The sequence below is a fragment of the Epinephelus moara genome, chromosome 12 (assembly GCF_006386435.1).
Source record: "Epinephelus moara isolate mb chromosome 12, YSFRI_EMoa_1.0, whole genome shotgun sequence".
Classification (NCBI taxonomy): domain Eukaryota; kingdom Metazoa; phylum Chordata; class Actinopteri; order Perciformes; family Serranidae; genus Epinephelus; species Epinephelus moara.
In genome coordinates, this window is record NC_065517.1 from 29,093,290 (window position 1) to 29,112,616 (window position 19,327).

The following is a 19,327-nucleotide window of genomic DNA, read 5'->3' on the forward strand; positions in this document are numbered from 1 at the left end:
GGTGATTTCCAGAACCACGCTCATTGCTCGCCACATGCCAGCTGCGACAACATGAGGCCGCGTTGAGGGCCCGGAGCTCCCCTAAACCCCACCTAGAATTCCCTCAATGTATTTTACTCTAAATGACTAGCTGTGAAGATGCTGAAGTCAGTGTGGGGGAATCTTCCAGAAAATGTACAGGTTGAGGAGGTTAATTATTCACTGAATGTACACAGGGGGTGTGACATGACACATGCTGCAGCTTTAACGTCCAACGAGATCTGCATTGAAGCGCCAGGGTGGACTGCGAAGCCGCATATGTGACTCCTTGTATTATTTTCTTGTTTACCCCCATCACGAGGTAGCATTTGGTGATGCAGGAACAAGATTTTCTTGTGAGAAAAAAAAAAAGAAAGAATCGGGACCAAAACAGCTTTGCTTGGCAGAACAGCCCTCCCACACAAAAACATGTTCTACCATCACAGGAATTTTGAAGAGCTTGGGCACGGCCAGACATTTCTAATACTTGGCATTTAACGCTGTCCAAAAGAGTTGAGAACTGTAAAAAAGAAAAGAAAGAGGAGGAAAGCTGATTAGTCAAATTCTGCTTTAACAAGGACACAGACACAATACAGCACAAATATAGAAAAATAACAAATCTACGGCTTTAGTGCGGCCCAATTTCTCTACTGAGCTTAATTCTAAGCCTTAAATGACCTTAAGGCGGTGGGGATATGGCAAGTCCTGACATACTCAGAAAATGTGTTTAAGGTGCGGTGTGTAGGATCTAGGGGCATATACTGGCAGAAATAGAACATAATAAGCTTGTTTTCTTTAGTGTGTAATCACCTGAAAATAAGAATACTAGTGTTTTTGCTACCTTAGAATGAACCGATTATATCCACATAGAGAGCAGCAGAGATAGACTATAGATGCCTCATTGGCCGCTGAATCCTACGTCAAAGGCACTGCCATGGTGATAGACTTGCCTGTAAACAAATGAAGGTAAACAGGGGAGCTGCGGTTTTTCTGGTTCAAAATCCTATAACGTTCACACTTCCTAACTGATTGCCATGAGTCGTTTCAACAGTCAAAGGTTTATGATCCACAAATAGTGGGAAAAAGTGTTTTGTCTCTAGTCGAGTCTCTTATTTTTTGGCAACAATAACCACTGGACGCTCATAAGAGGAGTTTTTGTTTGGATTATGTGAATTGAATTACTTATCATAAGAAATTATGTAAACTCATGTTTGTCAAGCATGAACTTGACTTATTATCCTTGGTTAATACTTGTGGAAGTGTTGCTATACAATATGATTTAATGTGGAAGTGGACCAGTTTTCAACTAGCATGCTAGCTAGCTAACCCGATCTGCTTATTGATCAAAGCAGAATATAGTCACTTTCACCAGTGCCACCATGAAATTAACAATAACATTTACATTTCTTAACCAATTGCCATGAGTCATTTTAACATTCAAGGGTTTAGTGGGAAACATTTTTTGCCCTCAGTTAGTCTTGATTTTTTTGGCTAGCATGCTAGCTAGCTAACACTATCTGCTTATTAACTCCTCTGTCAGAATATAGTAACTTTCATCAGTGCCCATTTTAGAAAGGCCACCGCAAGAAAACGTGTTCTTCATTTATGTAAAATAATACGAGTTTAAATTGGTCCCTGTTTATCCAGGTACGATCCTGGGAAACTGAAAGGCTTGCTAACGTTAGAATGCTAGCTAACGCTGGTAGCTGATGGCCTGTGTTCAGTGTTTTTAAAAGTTTAAATCAGCAGGTCTGTTTATTTTGGAGAGGAAGAGACCTCTGCGAATAATTTGGCTACTGGTTAAAAACCTCCTGAACGTCTGGACCTTAAGTTATCAGAGAAAAAAGGTGAGCACACGTTAGCAAGTACTGGGCTAGCAGCCCATCTGTGACGAGTAGAACAGCATCAGAGAAACACTGATTTGCAACATGAAACTGCTTTATTCAGTGTTTTTATCAGTTTAAAACACCTGATCCATTTGTTTTAGAGAAGAAAAGACCTCTGTGGATAATTCAGCTTCTAGTAAAAACACCCTGAACAATGAACGTTGAAGGAATTCTAACCGGGAGTTCACCCTTGGCACATGGGTAAGTTTCAGCTTTGTAATCGACAATCTTTACCTAGATGTCACTAAATTCTACAGACTGCTCTTTTAAATTTATTTAAATGTTACATGGATTATGATGTGGTCAATATATGTAGGGGAGAATAGTTTTGTTTTTTTGTAATTTTAAAGGTCTAGTGAGTAAGATTTAGAGGGCTTTAGTGGTATCTAGCAGTGAGGACTCTCTTCTCCTGGTTAGAATTCCATCAGTGTTCATTGTTCTGGTGGTTTTTACTGGGAGCCAAATCATCCACAGAGGTCTCTTTCTCTCCAAAACAAATGTACCCATGGATTTAAACCAGTAAAAACACTGAATAAAGCAGTTTCACGCTAAAAAAACTGTGTTTTTCCAGCGCTGTTATTGCGGAGGGGCTGCTAACTACATCACAAAAACATGAATAGCTCTATCTAGAACTTGTGTTTGGTTCGTCCGTTTTGGGCTACATGGTGGTGAAACATGGTGATCTCCATGGACGAGGACCTGCTCCCTATGTAACAATAAACGGCTCATTCTAAGTCAATAAAAACACAACAATTCTTATTTGACGTGATTATACACAAAATAAAACATGGTTATTAGATTTTATTCAATTTCTGCCAAGATATTCCTCTAAATCCTTCACACTGGACCTTACATTGTGACGTTTTTCAGACGCATTTCTGGACTATTTCATTTCCAGATTATCAAAACAAAGAAAGCTTTTTGCTCTCATTTAATTCACGTGCTCAGTCGAGCTCTCAGCAGCTGCAAGGCCTCACAAAACAGGTTCAATAGCAGCTTACTAAACCGAATTTAAAGCTTAACACAGTTTCTCACACAGCGTCCATCCTGAGAAAATTTAGTAGAAGTGACAGCTGATAAGTACAGCTTCAATTAATATAAGCAAGTACTATCAATAGTAGTCTCTTCTTCTTCTTCTTTAGGGCCTCACTTAGTTGGAAAACCCCCTGAAGGGCCAGTTATTTAGATAGCAAACTGAGATGCCCTCATTTGTGGTCTCCCTTCCTTGGAAATGACCGTGGGAGGTTTCTAATAAGCACCGAAATATTGAGGGAAAGTGAAGAATCGTGTAGACGCTGATGACTGTAAAAATAACACTGATGCACGTATTGTGAATTTAATTATACTGAACACAGTATTCGCTTCAAAACAAAGGCCACCTATGAGTCACTGCAGCAGAGGTGTAAAGTCCAGTCTGTAAAAAGTTTTTTTTTGTGTCGCAGTTTTGATTAAGTCAGCAATTGCAAGCTATAACCAGGAGATATACATCTACAGTCTTAAATATTATGCTGATATTAAGTTATTTTAACCCCTTTAGATACAGATAAAGAGTTTGGTTTCAAACTAATGCTGACAGCCTATGTGCTGTTACAGGAATAGTTGGTGGTTGACCACAAATGTCACCTGTCTGTCATTTTAAAATATGAGTATGACCCTCTGTGAATCCGGGAAACACCCTGTATGGTAAATGCCCACCTCAACATAGCAGTTAGGTTTAGAAATATAGTAAAGGCTGGTAAAATGATTTCAGACAGGAACATTTATGACTTTGAAGCCACTTGAGTTATTCCAAAATCCTGTACTGTTCACATGTTGCACAAGTCTAGATGTGAGGCAACACTTCCTGAGCAACTGAGGACATCCTTGAGATTTTGGTCCACAAACGAACCATTTTAAAATCTGCAATTCTTTCACAACTATAGGACAGACCCTAAAATCATAGATCAGGGTTTTAACATTCTGATATGTAGCTGCTGGGAACTAATCTAAACATCTCTATTTGGGGTTTAAACATGAGAAAAGGTGATAATAAATATGCTTACAATTGTACGTGTACATGGTTTATATCACTATCTGCTGATTATTTGAACAAACCTATTAAAACAGTAGGTATTTTCTTAATATTAAGAGTCAATATGGGAGCTAGTTTGTTTCAGTGCCACCACATTTCTGTAGCATAAACCATAAAGATGAAAACACTGATAAAAGCGTGACGTTTGTTATGGTTTTGTTCGTCAATGACAGTTTGATTGAAGCCACTTACCGTAGTTTGTGGCTTTTAACTGACACCACCCACCTCATGAGAAGTAGTGTGTGGTTGGTAGGTGTAGTTGCAGGTGTCCTCCAGGAGGAGGCGGTGTAGGACACAGGGAGCAGCTGGTTAGTGAAGGTTAGTTGATGAGAATAAGAAGATGAAGATGAGTGATGAAGCTGGTGTGTGTTGTGCAAATGTGTTGTGTGAGTGTGTGTGTATGCAGAGTAGTGTGTGTATGTTAGTAAAAGACTGGGTCCCGCTGTATTACTCAGGCTGCACTACAGCGTCTATTCACAGGCGCGATCCCACTACTGAGCGGCACGGGGGCTTTGACCTGCTCCGTTTCCGACCTGGGCCGGTGCACCCCTCCTTAGACGACCTGGTGGTCCCGAGCTCCCTCAGGAGCACCATATCGATACCGAACTTAGTGCGGACACCCGATCGGCATAGTCCGCTGCAGCTCAGAGCTCCTGAGCTCAAACGGTCCGCCAGCCTCAGCCTCCCGGTAGCTTGGATTACAGGCGCGCGCCACCGCACCCGGCAAGGAAATGGAAACAGTCATAGTGCTTATGAATTGGAGTAAAGTGACGTCATGGCTGAGCTTGCTTTGGCGGCATCTAGCGGCGGAAAATGAAACTGCAGCTGCAGAGATGAAGGCTGAGAAAACATGAAACTATCAGAGAAATTCAATATAATGTGGTGATTTATTCATGTTTGTTTGAATCTCATATTTAACCGATAATGTCTGATAATATTTGAGCTTAATTTACTGTTTCTACGGTCTGTTATGTGGCTGTTTAAACCGTTTATCTACATGAATATCTGTCCAGTCTCTCTGATACACACAGCAAATCTATAAACTAACTAGAATATACAGATGATTTCAAAAAAAAAAATTTTTTGATTACTTTTTGATAAAATTATTTAAAAAGAATGTCTTTTACTTCTTTCACTTTATAAAACACTTTTACATCTATATCTTGTTATATCTGACTTGACATTTCTGTAGAGGAAATATATAATAAATAAATCTTGAATTTCTAAATAACGTCACTCATACATAACACGTATGGGCAAACAAGGCTAGAATATACACGTTTTCATTTTAACATCCCATACGGAAATGCAATACATGATATATATGACCCGACATCAAGAGTTATATTGTCATATATGTTACCTAAGGTGATATATTATTATCACATCTATACATCCTCTGGATATATGAAGATAAAAGTTTATAACAAATATAAAATAGGCCTACCCATAGTAAAATGTGTATGTATATATAAAATATCTTACACAGTATTTTATGTTCCTACCATACTATATGTTAACAATATTCAAGTTTATTAAAACAAAATCAACACAAATTCACAAAAATTAAATCAAGATATTCTATATGCACAAATAATAATATATAATGTTGCTGTATTATATGCACATAAATGTACATATTTGTATAGGCTAGACATATATGTCAGTATATGAAATTTCAGATTCTGTTTCATACATAGTTTGTACATATTTAATGTACAATAATTTATGTACACATATTATATTTTCATAAGGGCTGATTTATTAATGCCTGTTTGAATCTCATATTTTACCAATAAAGTTTCATAATATTTTAACTTAATTTACTGTATCTACTGCGTGTAATGTGCATGTTAGAACCGTTTATCTACTGTTATAAGTGGTTTTCAAACTGTTTATGCCCAAGGCACACCAAAGGGCAAGCCAAAATCTCAAGGCACACCTCTATTTGTATCTGTGCACACTAGCCTCTACAAGGTGTGTTATCACTTTTACCACGACATAAATGTTTGTTTTTATTTACAAATTTCAAATAACAACTGTCAACCAACTATTTCTCGTGAAATATTTAACAAAATGATTAATGATTTAATCTTTTTAAAATGTCATCAAAGCACCAATAACACATCAATTTAAACAGGAAATGTTGTAAGATAATGTCAGATAATGTGATGTGTCATGCACTTACAATTCCCACACATGAACTGCAACAAATAGGTTCCCTGTGATGTTTTTTAAATTAAGTTACATTCAATTCAATTTTTATTAGGAAATCGATGTGACCAACATACTGATACAGTCAATTAAAAATCCATTCATAACTTTTTGTAAAGACCTAGTTGAATATTGCAATAATAATGTGAGGTTATCACAGAATACCACTGCACACCTGGATTTGTATATATTAACTAGAGTACAGATGTTTTCATTTTAACATCCCACATGGAAATCTAATATATAATATATACACCGATTAGCCAAAACATTAAAACCACTGACAGGTGAAGTGAATACCATTGATGGTTTCATTACAGTGCAATGTTCTGCTGGGAAACCTTTGGTCCTGGCATTCATGTGAATGCCCCTTTACACACACCACCCATCTAAATGTTGTTATAGACCAAGTACCCCCACTCAATGCGACAAGTACCCCTGATGGCAGTAGCCCCTCAGCAAGGCAATGCACCATGCCCAACTGCAGAAACCGCTCAGGAATGGTCCAAGGAACGTGACAAAGAGCTTTGGGCATCAATCTAGCTTACAAATTCCCAAGCTCCCAATCTGATCAAGCATCTGTGGGACAGAGATCCTTTGCCCGGGCCTCAACAGGCCAGAGCCAAGTCCGATCTGCGGTTGGGCATCTGCCCTGTTGAGGCATGGAGACAGGACCTCTGGGGGTGTCCTGTGGTTTCTGGCACCGAGGCATTGTCAACAGATCCTTTGAGTCCTGTGGGTTGTGAGGTAAGGTGCCCAGTGGATTTTCAATTGGATTAGGATCTTGGGAATTCGGAGGCCAGGTTGACACCTTGAGGTCTTAGTCACGTCCCCCAGGCCATTCCTGAGCACTGCCATCACTGAGTGCGCCCCCCTTACGCCTTGAGTAGGTGTTAGGTATTAGTGAGGCTGAACCCATGAGTGTTTTTATACACTGTCTTTAAAGTGTACAATGTATAAAAACACTCATGGGTTCAACCTCACTAATACTAGTTCAAAAACATGCCAACAACACTGAGAGGAAGGTATAATGTAAGAAAAACCATAATAAATCACCCTCAATGATACATGTCCAAAAGTCAGAAGTACAGTGTGGGTTTTCTCCGGGTACTCTAGCTTCCTCCCACAGTCCAAAGACATGCAGGTTAATTGGTGACTCTAAATTGGCCGTAGGTGTGAATGGTTGTCTGTCTCTATGTGTCAGCCCTGTGATAGTCTGGTGACCTGTCCAGGGTGTACCCTGCCTCTCACCAAAAGTCAGCTGGGATAGGCTCCATAAAGTCAGTTTACACACCATTCATATATTTGTTACCCAGTCATTTTAAAGAGCTGTTAGCTGCCACAAAATTGCAGCACACTCTACAGTATAAACAGTACATGACCCTGGTGTCATTGAACCTTAGTGTAACTATTCAACCTTTTTAAAACATCAGTGTGTGGAAGAAGCGAGGATCAATCTGTGTGGGCTTTCTGGCACCGCACTGAGCAAACAGAGTCAAGTTAGCAGGACGGGCCTGTGTGTTTATGTCTTTTTATGCAAATAACAAAAAAGTCTTGACCTTGACGCATGTTTCAGGCATGAGGGAGCCTTTTAAAGCCAACTGACCTAAAGATACAGTTGTACTTTTTAAATCCCCTCTGATCAGAATGAATATATATAGGTTACATCCATAAGTTAATGTTGTTAAAGTTAATGTCAGGATGAAACACTGAACATATAAATTAGAGATATTAAACTTTGGTACAACAGTATTACAACTGCACACTCTACTTAAAGGCACATATTATTATTTCTAGAGGCCCACTATGTTCCTGTGTTGTGTTTCCTTTGTTTAAAACTGTTGCTGCACTTTCACTAGAACGAAACTACGACCACAAAAACACAGATAAAAGTCAATGGAAAGCTTTCAATGAGTAACTCAACAGGAAGCTCCTCAGTCTGTATAGTCTTAGTGAGAAGTAGTGTGTGGTTAGCAGGTGTAGTTGCAGGTGTCCTCCAGGGGGAGGCGGTGTAGGACACAGGGAGCAGCTGGTTAGTGAAGGTTAGTTGATGAGAATAAGAAGATGAAGATGAGTGATGAAGATGGTGTGTGCTGTGCAAATGTGTTGTGTGAGTGTGTGTGTATGCAGAGTAGTGTGTGTATGTTAGTAAAAGACTAGGTCCCGCTGTATTACTCAGGCTGCACTACAGCGTCTATTCACAGGCGCGATCCCACTACTGAGCGGCACGGGGGCTTTGACCTGCTCCGTTTCCGACCTGGGCCGGTGCACCCCTCCTTAGACGACCTGGTGGTCCCGAGCTCCCTCAGGAGCACCATATCGATACCGAACTTAGTGCGGACACCCGATCGGCATAGTCCGCTGCAGCTCAGAGCTCCTGAGCTCAAACGGTCCGCCAGCCTCAGCCTCCCGGTAGCTTGGATTACAGGCGCGCGCCACCGCACCCGGCAAGGAAATGAAAACAGTCATAGTGCTTATGAATTGGAGTAAAGTGACGTCATGGCTGAGCAACAGTCATAGTGCTTATGAATTGGAGTAAAGTGACGTCATGGCTGAGCTTGCTTTGGCGGCATCTAGCGGCGGAAAATGAAACTGCAGCTGCAGAGATGAAGGCTGAGAAAACATGAAACTATCAGAGAAATTAAATATAATGTGGTGATTTATTCATGTTTGTTTGAATCTCATATTTTACCGGTAATGTCTGATAATATTTGAGCTTTATTTACTCTATCTACTGTGTGTAATGTGGCTGTTTAAACCGTTTATCTACATGATACAGATGTTTTCATCAATATATTTAATATATGGCCCTTCATCAAGAGTTTTATTGCCTTATATGCTCCCTGTAAGATGATACATTATTATCACATGCATACGTCCTCTGGATATACAAAGATAAAAGTTTATAACAAATATGATAAAGGCCTTCCCATGGTAAAATGTGTATCTGTACATGCATAAAAAATATTTATATAATAACATACTGAATATTAACAATATGTAAATTTATGAAAACAAAAATTCAAATTCAGATATTTTGAGGAAAAATAATTATATATGTTGTTGTATTATATGTACATACACCTACATATGTGTATAGGCTAGATACGCATCACTATATGAAATTTCAGATTCTGTTTCATACTTAGTTTGTACATATATTTACATATTTGTTTTATGTGCTCCTAAAGAAATCAGTCAAACTTACTGCAACTATACCGAGTGCTTGTAGAATAAAATAAATTGAAACATACAGAAAATGTCTTTAGTTTATGTATTTGTCAGTTTGGTCAAATCTGTCAACACAAAGGCACCCATTAGTTTGCCTGGTAGAGTGGGCACCCCGAGTGCAAAGGCCCTGTTCTTCCTGTAACTGCCACAGGTTTGATTCCAACCCCCAGTCTTATCAATTAAAGGCAAAAAAAATCCCTAAAAATATCTAAAAAATCTGTCAAGACAAGCATGAGAGGGTGTTTGTGCATACATTTATTGAGACTGGGATTCCTACACAACTGTAAGTCAACTGTTGTTTGTATTGTGATATCTAATCTTAACTTCTTAAATCTTAAAAATACCCTATATTATAATCATAAAAACTAAACTGAAACAGGCAAACCCCTCTGTAAAGTAACTGAATAAAACAAAAATTAAAAACTAAATAAAAATAAAACTATAATAACTTTATACAAAACAATCTTAATTTTCCATCGTCAATAATTAAATCTTAGAGATCCCATGTACAATGTTTTCTTATCAATATAACTTAAAATTGTATAGTTTAAGTTTTATCATCTGCTCTGTGCTGCATCACCTGATCTTATCCTTTTATTTGAGAACAAAATCTCCACTGAACGATCAATAACTATCCTCACTGACTAAGTCAATACTTCAAACATTTAAAAATGATCATGTCAGTGGTGAACATCTGTACAAACCAGTATTATTAAGAACATGAGATCAATGACGAGTTGATGCAAGTTTAAAGTTCATTGTGGAGAATTTTAATATTCTGAGAGCATGAGCAAAAAGCCTCTTCATCTTACAAAACACTTCTGTTAAAACCAGTCCAAACAATACATTAAAATGAAACGAAACAACAGTTGCAGAATGAAAAGAAGGACGAAGATCTGTCGACGCAGATAGAGATCATCCCCCACAGCTTCACATGTAAACCACCAGACTCCCTGGACTTTATTAGCTGTGAGACACAAAGACAGACAGTATTTACCAAGTGCAAAAAATGTGATGACATCCCTTAAATAAAGGCTCTTATTTTACGTTTGTATGTTTAATTGGGTGAATCCTTCTCATGCATTAGTTAGATTATGATATGCAGGAGATACTACGATCACCAGGCTAACCATATGGAATTTAATATTATCCTCATCTGTTCACCTGCTCTGTGTTTTTGTCCACTTCAGGGCGTGTCTCGGAGGCACCGCCGTGGTTGGGTGGTAGAAGGTACATCCGGCTCGTTTACACTGTCCAGCGAAGCGACATGGCTGTGGGTAAAAGGAGCAACAGTTATAAAGTCTCAGGTCTTGTGCAGAACATCCTGACTGGACTCTTCCTTTTTAACCAAATCCTACATTCAATCAAATTACTATCACAGAACAGAGCTCTACATCCACTCTTTAAAATGTTTTACCTTGGGATGATAGAATGGACAGTCCATCTTCTTGCACTCTGGGAAGAAGCGGCACACGTTTTGGGTTTGCACTGGCTGCATTGCTGTAAACACAGAGAGTCAAGTTAGAGATGAATCAATACTAAATACAGTTTAACTAAGATTTGTTTGATTTGATGGCAACTCTGGCTCTGCCTCCAGTTGTACCCAGCAAACACTGAGACAGTTGTTTGAACATTAATCATGGCGTCCTGTTATGGCTCAAAGACTGGTTTGTGGATGGGTTCTCCTGTCCTTTTGTATTCCCTCTCGCTCATCCTCGTAGAAAATAATTTGAAAAGTGTCTGACTTTTTGTGACTCTTTATTAATTCGTGTCCTCCACACACCCTGAGCCTCAAAATAATAAATCAACTTTGAGTCACATGTTGACCCTGGTCTCCTGGGTAAAAGTCCTGTTCTTGATCCATTCATCCCCCAGGACGTTCTCTCATTGTGGACTTTGCTGTTCTTCATACTACATCAACTGACTTTCTGGCAGAAAGCCCTCAAAGCAAACTTCCCCCATGTGTGATCAAAGACAGTTTAGATAAACAAGTTTGGGTCTTTAAGGCCCAGACACACCAAACCACTAAAGAGAACTTGCTGTGACGAAAGTCCCCTGCTGTGTCATTTCATGTTGCCTGTGTCTCCACCAAAATGTTGCACGAGAACACACTGCAGAGACTACAGCCATTAAACCAGCACATATGTTCTGTGCCTGCATGAGATGAAATAACTCTCCACACCAGCAGACAGTGGTAGTCTGTATTCATCATTCAAAAAGGAAACCATAAGACCGTCTTGATGCTAGTTAGCCAGTTAGCACAACAACACAATCCAATGTTGAAAGAACAGAGCATTTTCCTGTGCACCAGTAAACCATAACACAAACCATCAGGAAACGTTTCTGCTAAAGGTCTCAATGGCTAAAGAAAAATAATCTTACCTGATGTAACAAGTTTATTTGATCTCACGCCCCCTCTAGACTAGAGTCGTTTGTTTACTTTCCTCACTTCCGTTTCTCTTCTCCTGCACTGAGCTGAAGCCAATCAGAGTGATTTCATTCACCGACGTGCTTCGTTGTCGCCAACGCCAATTCAACATGCTGAATTGCCGATAAAAGCCAACTAGCGCCAACAAGAGCCAATGGTGTGAGACACACCGCGCTGACTACAGCGACTGATGCTCACCGACGGCTTGACATGGACCGACAGCAGACCATTGGCTTGGTTTGTCAGGGCCTTACTACAGGTTTTACATGACAAGACAGGCGTGTGATTTACATGTAGATAAACATAAGTGGCATAAACATGTTTTATAGAGTCACATGTCGTTGATTTTGGACGTGGAGTGGACGTCACAATATGGACGTCTGATCACAACCTTTTTAAAACCAAATAAATTATTAATCAAATGTTGTATTACCAAACAAAAAACAAAAAAACAAAAGAGATACACGCATTTGTTTTTCCATCACTATTATATGATCAATATTTCCTGGCGTGTAAGAGAGGACTGACTAAATCACTATTGGATGTGGAAACAACTTCCCCATCTGGCCATCTGCGTTGCAGTTTTTGGCGTCCCATCGGGACCACTTCTGTCCAAGGACATGGCGTCACCGCCTGAACAATGTTAGCTGGGTAATGTCAGAACATCACTGCAGGCTAGTATTGGGTGTGGAACAAATCTTCAAAATTCAAATCTATGTTGTAGGCAGAGAGAGGCTGAGCAGTGTGTGTTGAATCACAGATGTAATGAGAGAGAGTACCTGGCCGGGGCAGAGGAGCAGCTGTGCTTCTCCGGCTGACGTGAGTGAAGGGACAGTCTGGTTTGGTGCATCTGGCGTCGTATTTACAATTAGGATGCACGAAAAGGCATTTATCCCCAAACTTGCAAGTCGGAAAAGTCCTTTGGAAAACACACAGAAAACATTTATAATGATTCAGTGAGTGATAAAAACGCCATGATAATTTCTTTAGTTTTCTTTAACAGTAATACTCACTTGCACTGTGTTGTAGGGTGATGGTACAAACACTCATCTCCGATTTTACAGACGGGCCAGAACTTGCAGCGCTCCAGCACCTTCTGTTTCTTTACAGGGACGGCATCCTCGTCCGCCATCTCAAAGTCCATCACATCATCTGTCAGAGGAGGACAGAATGTCAACCCTTCACTGAAGCACTCTGTAACTGTTTAAAATGAGCTGTAAGAACACATTTGTATTTCAGCTTTATGCAAAACTACAGTAACAAATTATTCTGATGAAACCCTTCACCTTCTGATGATGGGACAACTCCCTGCAGTCTTTGAAGGACGCTGACTTTGGGCTCCCTGTTGGTGAGGATGGCCGCCTCGGTGACCTTTGTGGGCGGTCTCACGTCGTCCAGCTCCATCTCACAGTCAAGATTCCCCAGCGGGCTCGGCACCCCGTCTAACGTCACTATGAACTTGGGGCTGGCAGAGTCGCCCCTCTCCTTACTGGTGTGAGCAAAGAAAGGAGAATTTGTGACAAATGCTCATGTATAAAAGGAAAAGAGCTGTGAGCATACTGTGTGTGTGTGTACCTGGCCTGGACAGTGCGTGGTAAAGCAGACTGGACTTCCCCTTTGACCGGAGGACGCTGCTGGATTCTGGCCGTAGCTTCTTCCAGCTGTGGTCGACTCATGATGAAGGAGCGGGTGTCGAATGGCTTTGCCTCACTGCCTGCAGCGACTTCAGCACCTACAGGAACACAACAAACACAGACATCTGAGTGGAACGCATCACTGAAGACTTGTGTGAGAGAAAAACATTTGTGAGACTTACATTGTTCAATAAAAGCAAAACTGTACAAAAACACTCACCATAGTCACTGTGCTCTCCGCTGTCATTGCTCTCTGCTAGTTCTAGCTGGAGGCGTGAAGCTAAGGATCTCACTGGAGCTGGAAGGAAAACATCATGAGAGTCATCAGTGGAGAAAACACTGATTTTTAAATTAATGTTAGTTAAAGGGAAACTTTGGTATTTTTCAACCTGGACCCTATTTTCCCGTATTTTTGTGTCAAAGTGACTGATGGGAACAACAACTTTTGAAACACCCCAGACGTCCCTCTCCCCAGCAACGCTTTCCAGCTCATCCACCTCTAACGGGAGGCACCCAGGGGGCATCGCTTTTTTCAGTAAACATGAAATGCAAAAATTGCCATTTCCACTAAAGTTGCAACTCAAATGCCAATCGATCTCTGTGTAAACAGGGCTGCTGTGAATCAGGTTTTTGGGTGGCAGGGTGCTGAAAGCAGTGCTCAGCAAAACACACTCCATATGCAGCAGTAATTCTACTCTTCACATACCAGGTGCTCTGGTGGGAGGTAGCTCTGTGGCGGTGTAGGCCTGAACCCTGGGGGCCAGGCTGTGGAGGTGTTCCTGGACCAGCTGGATGGCTGCAGTCATCTCTTCATTGCTGGCGATGCGAGTGCGAGGTGCAACGGGGACAGTCTGCCTCTGTGGTACTGTGGGGGGGGCACAGCGAGGTCCATGTCAGAAAGTGATGACGGCAACTAAGAGGCATGAACTGCAGTGACAGGGAAGGTCCATCTGTGTTCTTTTCCGTGTTTTTCCAGTGGACACTCCCACTCAGTTATTATCAAAACGCGACGATGTAGGTGACAGCGCTGATGTCCTACACATACACAGCTGTTACAGTAGCTGACAGTGTAAGCATGGAGAATGAGGAAAGCGTGAAGCCTGAAGGTGGAAGATGGTGCTATTTTATTGTTATAAATCTTTATGTAACCAGGTGGTGACACATTGATATTCAATATACACTGCATTTGTACTGTACAAACACATTTAAAGACCGTTATACCTTGCTGTCACTCATCAAACTGAAGCCATCATATTGCCTTCTTTAAAGTCACCAGACTCCGTTGACAGAGGCAGAAATTTGACTTCACAGCACACGGGGGTTGCTGGTCTACAGCCGACTCGATTGTTTAGTTTGATTGTGTTACTGTGTCACTTTAGAACTGAATTAATGTGGCATCCAGAGCAGTACGTGGGCTTATGTGCAGCAATGACATTGTGCAGAAGGACTCCGTGTTTGAATACACAAGGAACCCTACTGGAAAGCTTCAGAACTATCCAAAAACATCATAAATAAGTGTTCATGCTAATATAGTAAACATACTTGTGGGGTAGGCTGTAGTTTTGGTGATTGAGTCCTGAGCCTCAGAGATGGCCTTCAGTATCAGATTCCTGTTGGCTTGCTTGGCTGGAGGGAGAGTCGGCCTGAAACAAGAGACACCACAGTGATTATAAAACTCAGCAAAGAGCGTTAACAGTCTGGTAATTTCAGATATGTCACCGCTGAATTGGCATAAGGCATATGTTATCTAATGTTCCACAATATCATATGAGGTGTTAACACTGACTTGCGCTCTGGTTTGGAGGGTAGGGACACTCTACTGGACAGGCCTCTGCCTCCATAAGCCGCATCCTCCTCTTCCACTTCGTCGCTGTCCTCATCCTCTGCTCGGTTCACCCGCACCACTGAGCTCGCTACCGGCGCCTTACGCTTCCGTGACAACTCCTCCGGCTGAACAAAGACAGCAGATCATTATCAATACAGATCCTCACCTACAGCTGTCCAACACAGAAAGTGGTTCTCATCGAATCACAGTACCTTGTTGGATCCAGGTCTGGAGGTCCTGCTGCTTCTGCTGTCCTGCTGGCGGGAGTGCGAGGAGCCATCTGATGGTCGACATGTGTCCACGGAGCTTACTGATGTGAATTTGCTCTGACCCGGTCTGTAGATTTCAGCTGTGGGTCGACTGGCTGCGCCACGTGTTCGACCGTGGTTGGTGCCTATTTCTACAGGATCCTCAGCGATGAAGTCGTCGTCCATCTCTGGTTTGATGTCAATAACGGCCTCTAAGGGGAGGGGCTCCATGAGGGGCTTCACGGTGGAGGTGAGTCGGGAGTTATTCTTCTCCAAGCTGCTTCTCCTGATTACAAACAGAGGTGTGTAAGTGTTCTGTTTAAGCCAACGTCAGCACACAAGGGCAAAAAAAAAAATTCTAGCTTTGCATCAGGCACCTGCTCTCATATGCAGAACTGGACACGCGTGCTTCAGTCCTATCAGAGCGTGAGCTGGACACCGTCAGCACCTTCAGCTCCTCTGCTCTGCCGTCCTCACTTACAGATGACTGGCTCCTCCCAGCCACAGTGCCGCCATCAGACTGGAGCTGATGTCTGCTGAGGGATGCAGGCTCTGTAGCAACCATGGAGACAAGTGGAGGAAGAAAACATGAGCTTGTCTGAGACACTAAACAGCAGGCTATGTGCATTTAGGACATCCTGAATGTATTCAACATGGACTGACTTACCAACTGCAACTGATCTCAACTTCTCGAGGACACCCTGTAGCCTAAAATCAATCAACAAACCCATGTTAAAGCTACAACAGATAGTGTTGAGATTAACAGCAAGGTGTTAAATTGCAATTTCAATTTAATTAGACAGGAAATAAAAACTTCCCGTTTGTGCTCATCGTACCATGCTGTGAATTTACTAGTGTTGTTTCCAAGGAAAAGAGAGAGATCGTCAGCCATCTGTTGGGAGGTTTTCTTGTTCGCCACCATCACCATTATATAGTCAGGGAGCTCTTCATCTGGAAACACATTCAACATGTTAATGTGTGATTGAAATATGAAGCAGCTGTCGTCTCTGACTTTAAGATCTGTGCTTTATTCACTCACCAATATATGCACCGAGCTCCTGGAGCTTGCCCTTGATAGCAGCCTGAAACAGACCAGAAGTACAGTCCAGATGACATCATCTAGCTAAACAAATAATGGAGCATCCTGACTGCACTGATGTCACTCATATGCAAAATGAGAGTTACCTGACATCGACTTCATAGCAGTGGTGGAAAGTAACTAAGTATGTGTCCTTAAGTACAGTACTGAGGCACATGTACTTTACTTGAGCATTTCTGCTACAGTGTACTTTTCTGCCATTACATCTCAGTAGGAAATAATGCACTCTTTACTCCACTACATTTAGTAGTCTGTCATTGATATTTAATACTTACTCCCTTTTGTTGTTGGTTATATTTATGATTATCTTATGAAATGAAACAATAAATATTCCTATTATTACTTAGCGACTTTTCACCAGTCATCTGAATGCACTGTCATCTATTATTGAGATTTCTGACACTTGATGTGACTTATCATCGCTGTGCAGAGGATTGTGGGTCAGAACAGCCAGAAAAGCATGCTGGCTTGCAAACTGCAACATCAGACCGGATGTAACAGGACATCCTGGTATTTTTGGCATACTGCATTTCACATACCATGTATCGGGACATACTAAATATTTTCCTAGCATACTATGTATTATGATATGGGCACTGGAACGCACAGAGTGTTTTCAAGGTAAACTAAGTGTACTAAATGATGCAGGTTGTGCTTACACTTCAGCGGTTTTTAGAGATTTGTTGTTGATACACAAGCCTCAAGTGTTTCCAGGGCTGAGTGATATGTTCGGAAAGTTACATCACAATATTTTAAGGCTGTTTGTCGATACACGACATATATCTCGATATTTTAAATCTCCTCAAAAACACTTCATCAATGCTAGGACTGGGAGACGAAATTGAACTTTACAATATTCCTGACCATTCAGGAAAGTCTGATAAGTTGACACATTTACATACATTTGCTGTAGTGCAGCCTTTAAAACCCCATTTATGCAATAATGCGATAAGACGATATATAGCCTCATGCCTCGAGAACAATATCTTCATACTGCACAGCCCTAATAGTGTCACTTTTTCGTGTGTATACAATGGAGAAAACTGTACGTTTCAAAAAGTTTCTCTGGAGAGAATTTCACCCAGAAACCCCTTCAGGCTTGGGTCGCAAAAGGCTGCAAGAAGACTGCAAATGTTTCCCCAAACAGAGCTGAAAGGAAGCTGGAGCCACCATGTCTCTGCATGAGATAGACTATGTGGTATGTTTTTATGATACAATATGATGTAGTACTATACTACGTATCTGCCCAGTAGTGTACTTGGCTTCACATTGATACACTACAACATTAAAATGCTCTTACATGTATTCATTAGTGAAGAAAACAGGAACAATATGATGCTCTACAATAAACCACTGTGAAATGAACCATTCTGCTTAATGAGTAATTTTACTTTTAATACTTTAAGTACATTTAGCTGATAATACTTTTGTTTTGGACTCTTGTTAATAGTTGAGTATTCTTAGACTGTAGTATTTCTACTTGACTGATATAAAGTATCTAAGTACCTCTTCCACCACTGCTGGTGAAGACTCTCAGTCATTCAGGTCATGGTCGTTTTAAATGCTATATCATAGGCAACTGGACTTGCTTGAGTTTCTTGAGGATGTCTCACCTCTCATCCGGGATGCTTCTTCAGTTCTGGACTTCAGTTCAGAACTGAACTCTTGGACACAAGTTAAGGTGAACTGAAGACGTCCAGGACTGAAGAAGCCTCTTGGATGAGGTGAAACATCTTCAAGAAACTCAAGCAAGTCCAGTTACCTACGATATAGCACTTAACATCTTCATTCACTGCTAAGTAGCGCTGTGTATCATTACTGCATAAGTTATACTAATATAAAACAAGACCACGCTAACACGTCTGTAAACCTGCCTGTTGGATACGTTCATTCTCCGGCCCTGTAAATAAAAACCTTGTTACCATTCTGCCCTTACGCTAGCATGCTAAAGTTAGCTAGCAGCGTCTGTGCTAACCGGACATTAACCACGCTTAATTTCCGGTGTAAATGACTCTTATTCAGCCCACAGTCATACTCACTCTTATCTTCTTGCTGATTTCTGTCCCAATCTCCATGCTCGTCCTTTAATTCAGGTGAATAAGTTGTAAAAGAAGCGAGTGTTTTTCTCAGCTTTACTGCTAACCAACTGGGACAAGAATCAATGACGTAAGACCACGTGACCAACGGAGGAAGCCGAACAGGGACAAACTAAATAAACTCAATACTATCTATCTATCTATCTATCTATCTATCTATCTAGACATCTGTTTTTACAGACATATATGATATTATCGTTGTACAAGAGCGACAGACTGCAAACAAGGCAATCAATTTAAAAAGGAAACATATCACAAATGCAAGACAAGTACATCAGAAACTCATAAAAAAAAATCCCAAAAGTGAGACTTAGAATATGTAAGGCTTCACTACTAACAACCAGTCTCCAATATTCTGAATTTGTTGCTTCTGTTTTCCTCCCTTTATACAAACCAGGTGTCAATAAGAATAATCTCAGTTTTGTCCGGCTGAATGCTGCTGTGTATTATTGTGTTTTTTAGATTCAGTTTTAATGGTAGGTAAAAGTTTACCAGGAAAAGTCAATACTGTCGATACTGTAACACCCAGAAAAAAGGATATGCACATTCACGTGTATACAAATGCATTTGTTATAAT

The 19,327-nt window shown here is 40.9% G+C and overlaps 1 protein-coding gene across 3 annotated transcripts; it reads right to left on the reverse strand.

Annotated features, from left to right (window-relative positions):
* Positions 1 to 10,169: 10,169 nt before the first annotated feature.
* On the reverse strand, positions 10,170 to 18,833 carry zc3h14 (zinc finger CCCH-type containing 14). 3 transcript variants are annotated; one of them, XM_050058746.1, is made up of 17 exons: positions 18,694 to 18,833; positions 16,595 to 16,637; positions 16,392 to 16,506; positions 16,223 to 16,263; positions 15,933 to 16,107; positions 15,520 to 15,841; positions 15,269 to 15,432; positions 15,025 to 15,125; positions 14,189 to 14,347; positions 13,703 to 13,780; positions 13,424 to 13,580; positions 13,135 to 13,337; positions 12,862 to 13,000; positions 12,628 to 12,767; positions 10,838 to 10,920; positions 10,585 to 10,691; positions 10,170 to 10,387 (listed from the first exon to the last, which is right to left on the reverse strand). In XM_050058746.1, the coding sequence occupies exons 1-17, from the start codon at positions 18,727 to 18,729 to the stop codon at positions 10,384 to 10,386; spliced, it is 2,067 nt and encodes a 688-aa protein (XP_049914703.1). In that variant the 5' UTR covers positions 18,730 to 18,833; the 3' UTR covers positions 10,170 to 10,383. The 3 variants fall into 3 exon arrangements, with proteins under 3 accessions (XP_049914703.1, XP_049914702.1, XP_049914704.1); XM_050058745.1 differs by having other exon boundaries at positions 12,862 to 13,048; XM_050058747.1 differs by lacking the exon at positions 14,189 to 14,347 and having other exon boundaries at positions 12,862 to 13,048.
* Between the last annotated feature and the right edge of the window lie 494 nt (positions 18,834 to 19,327).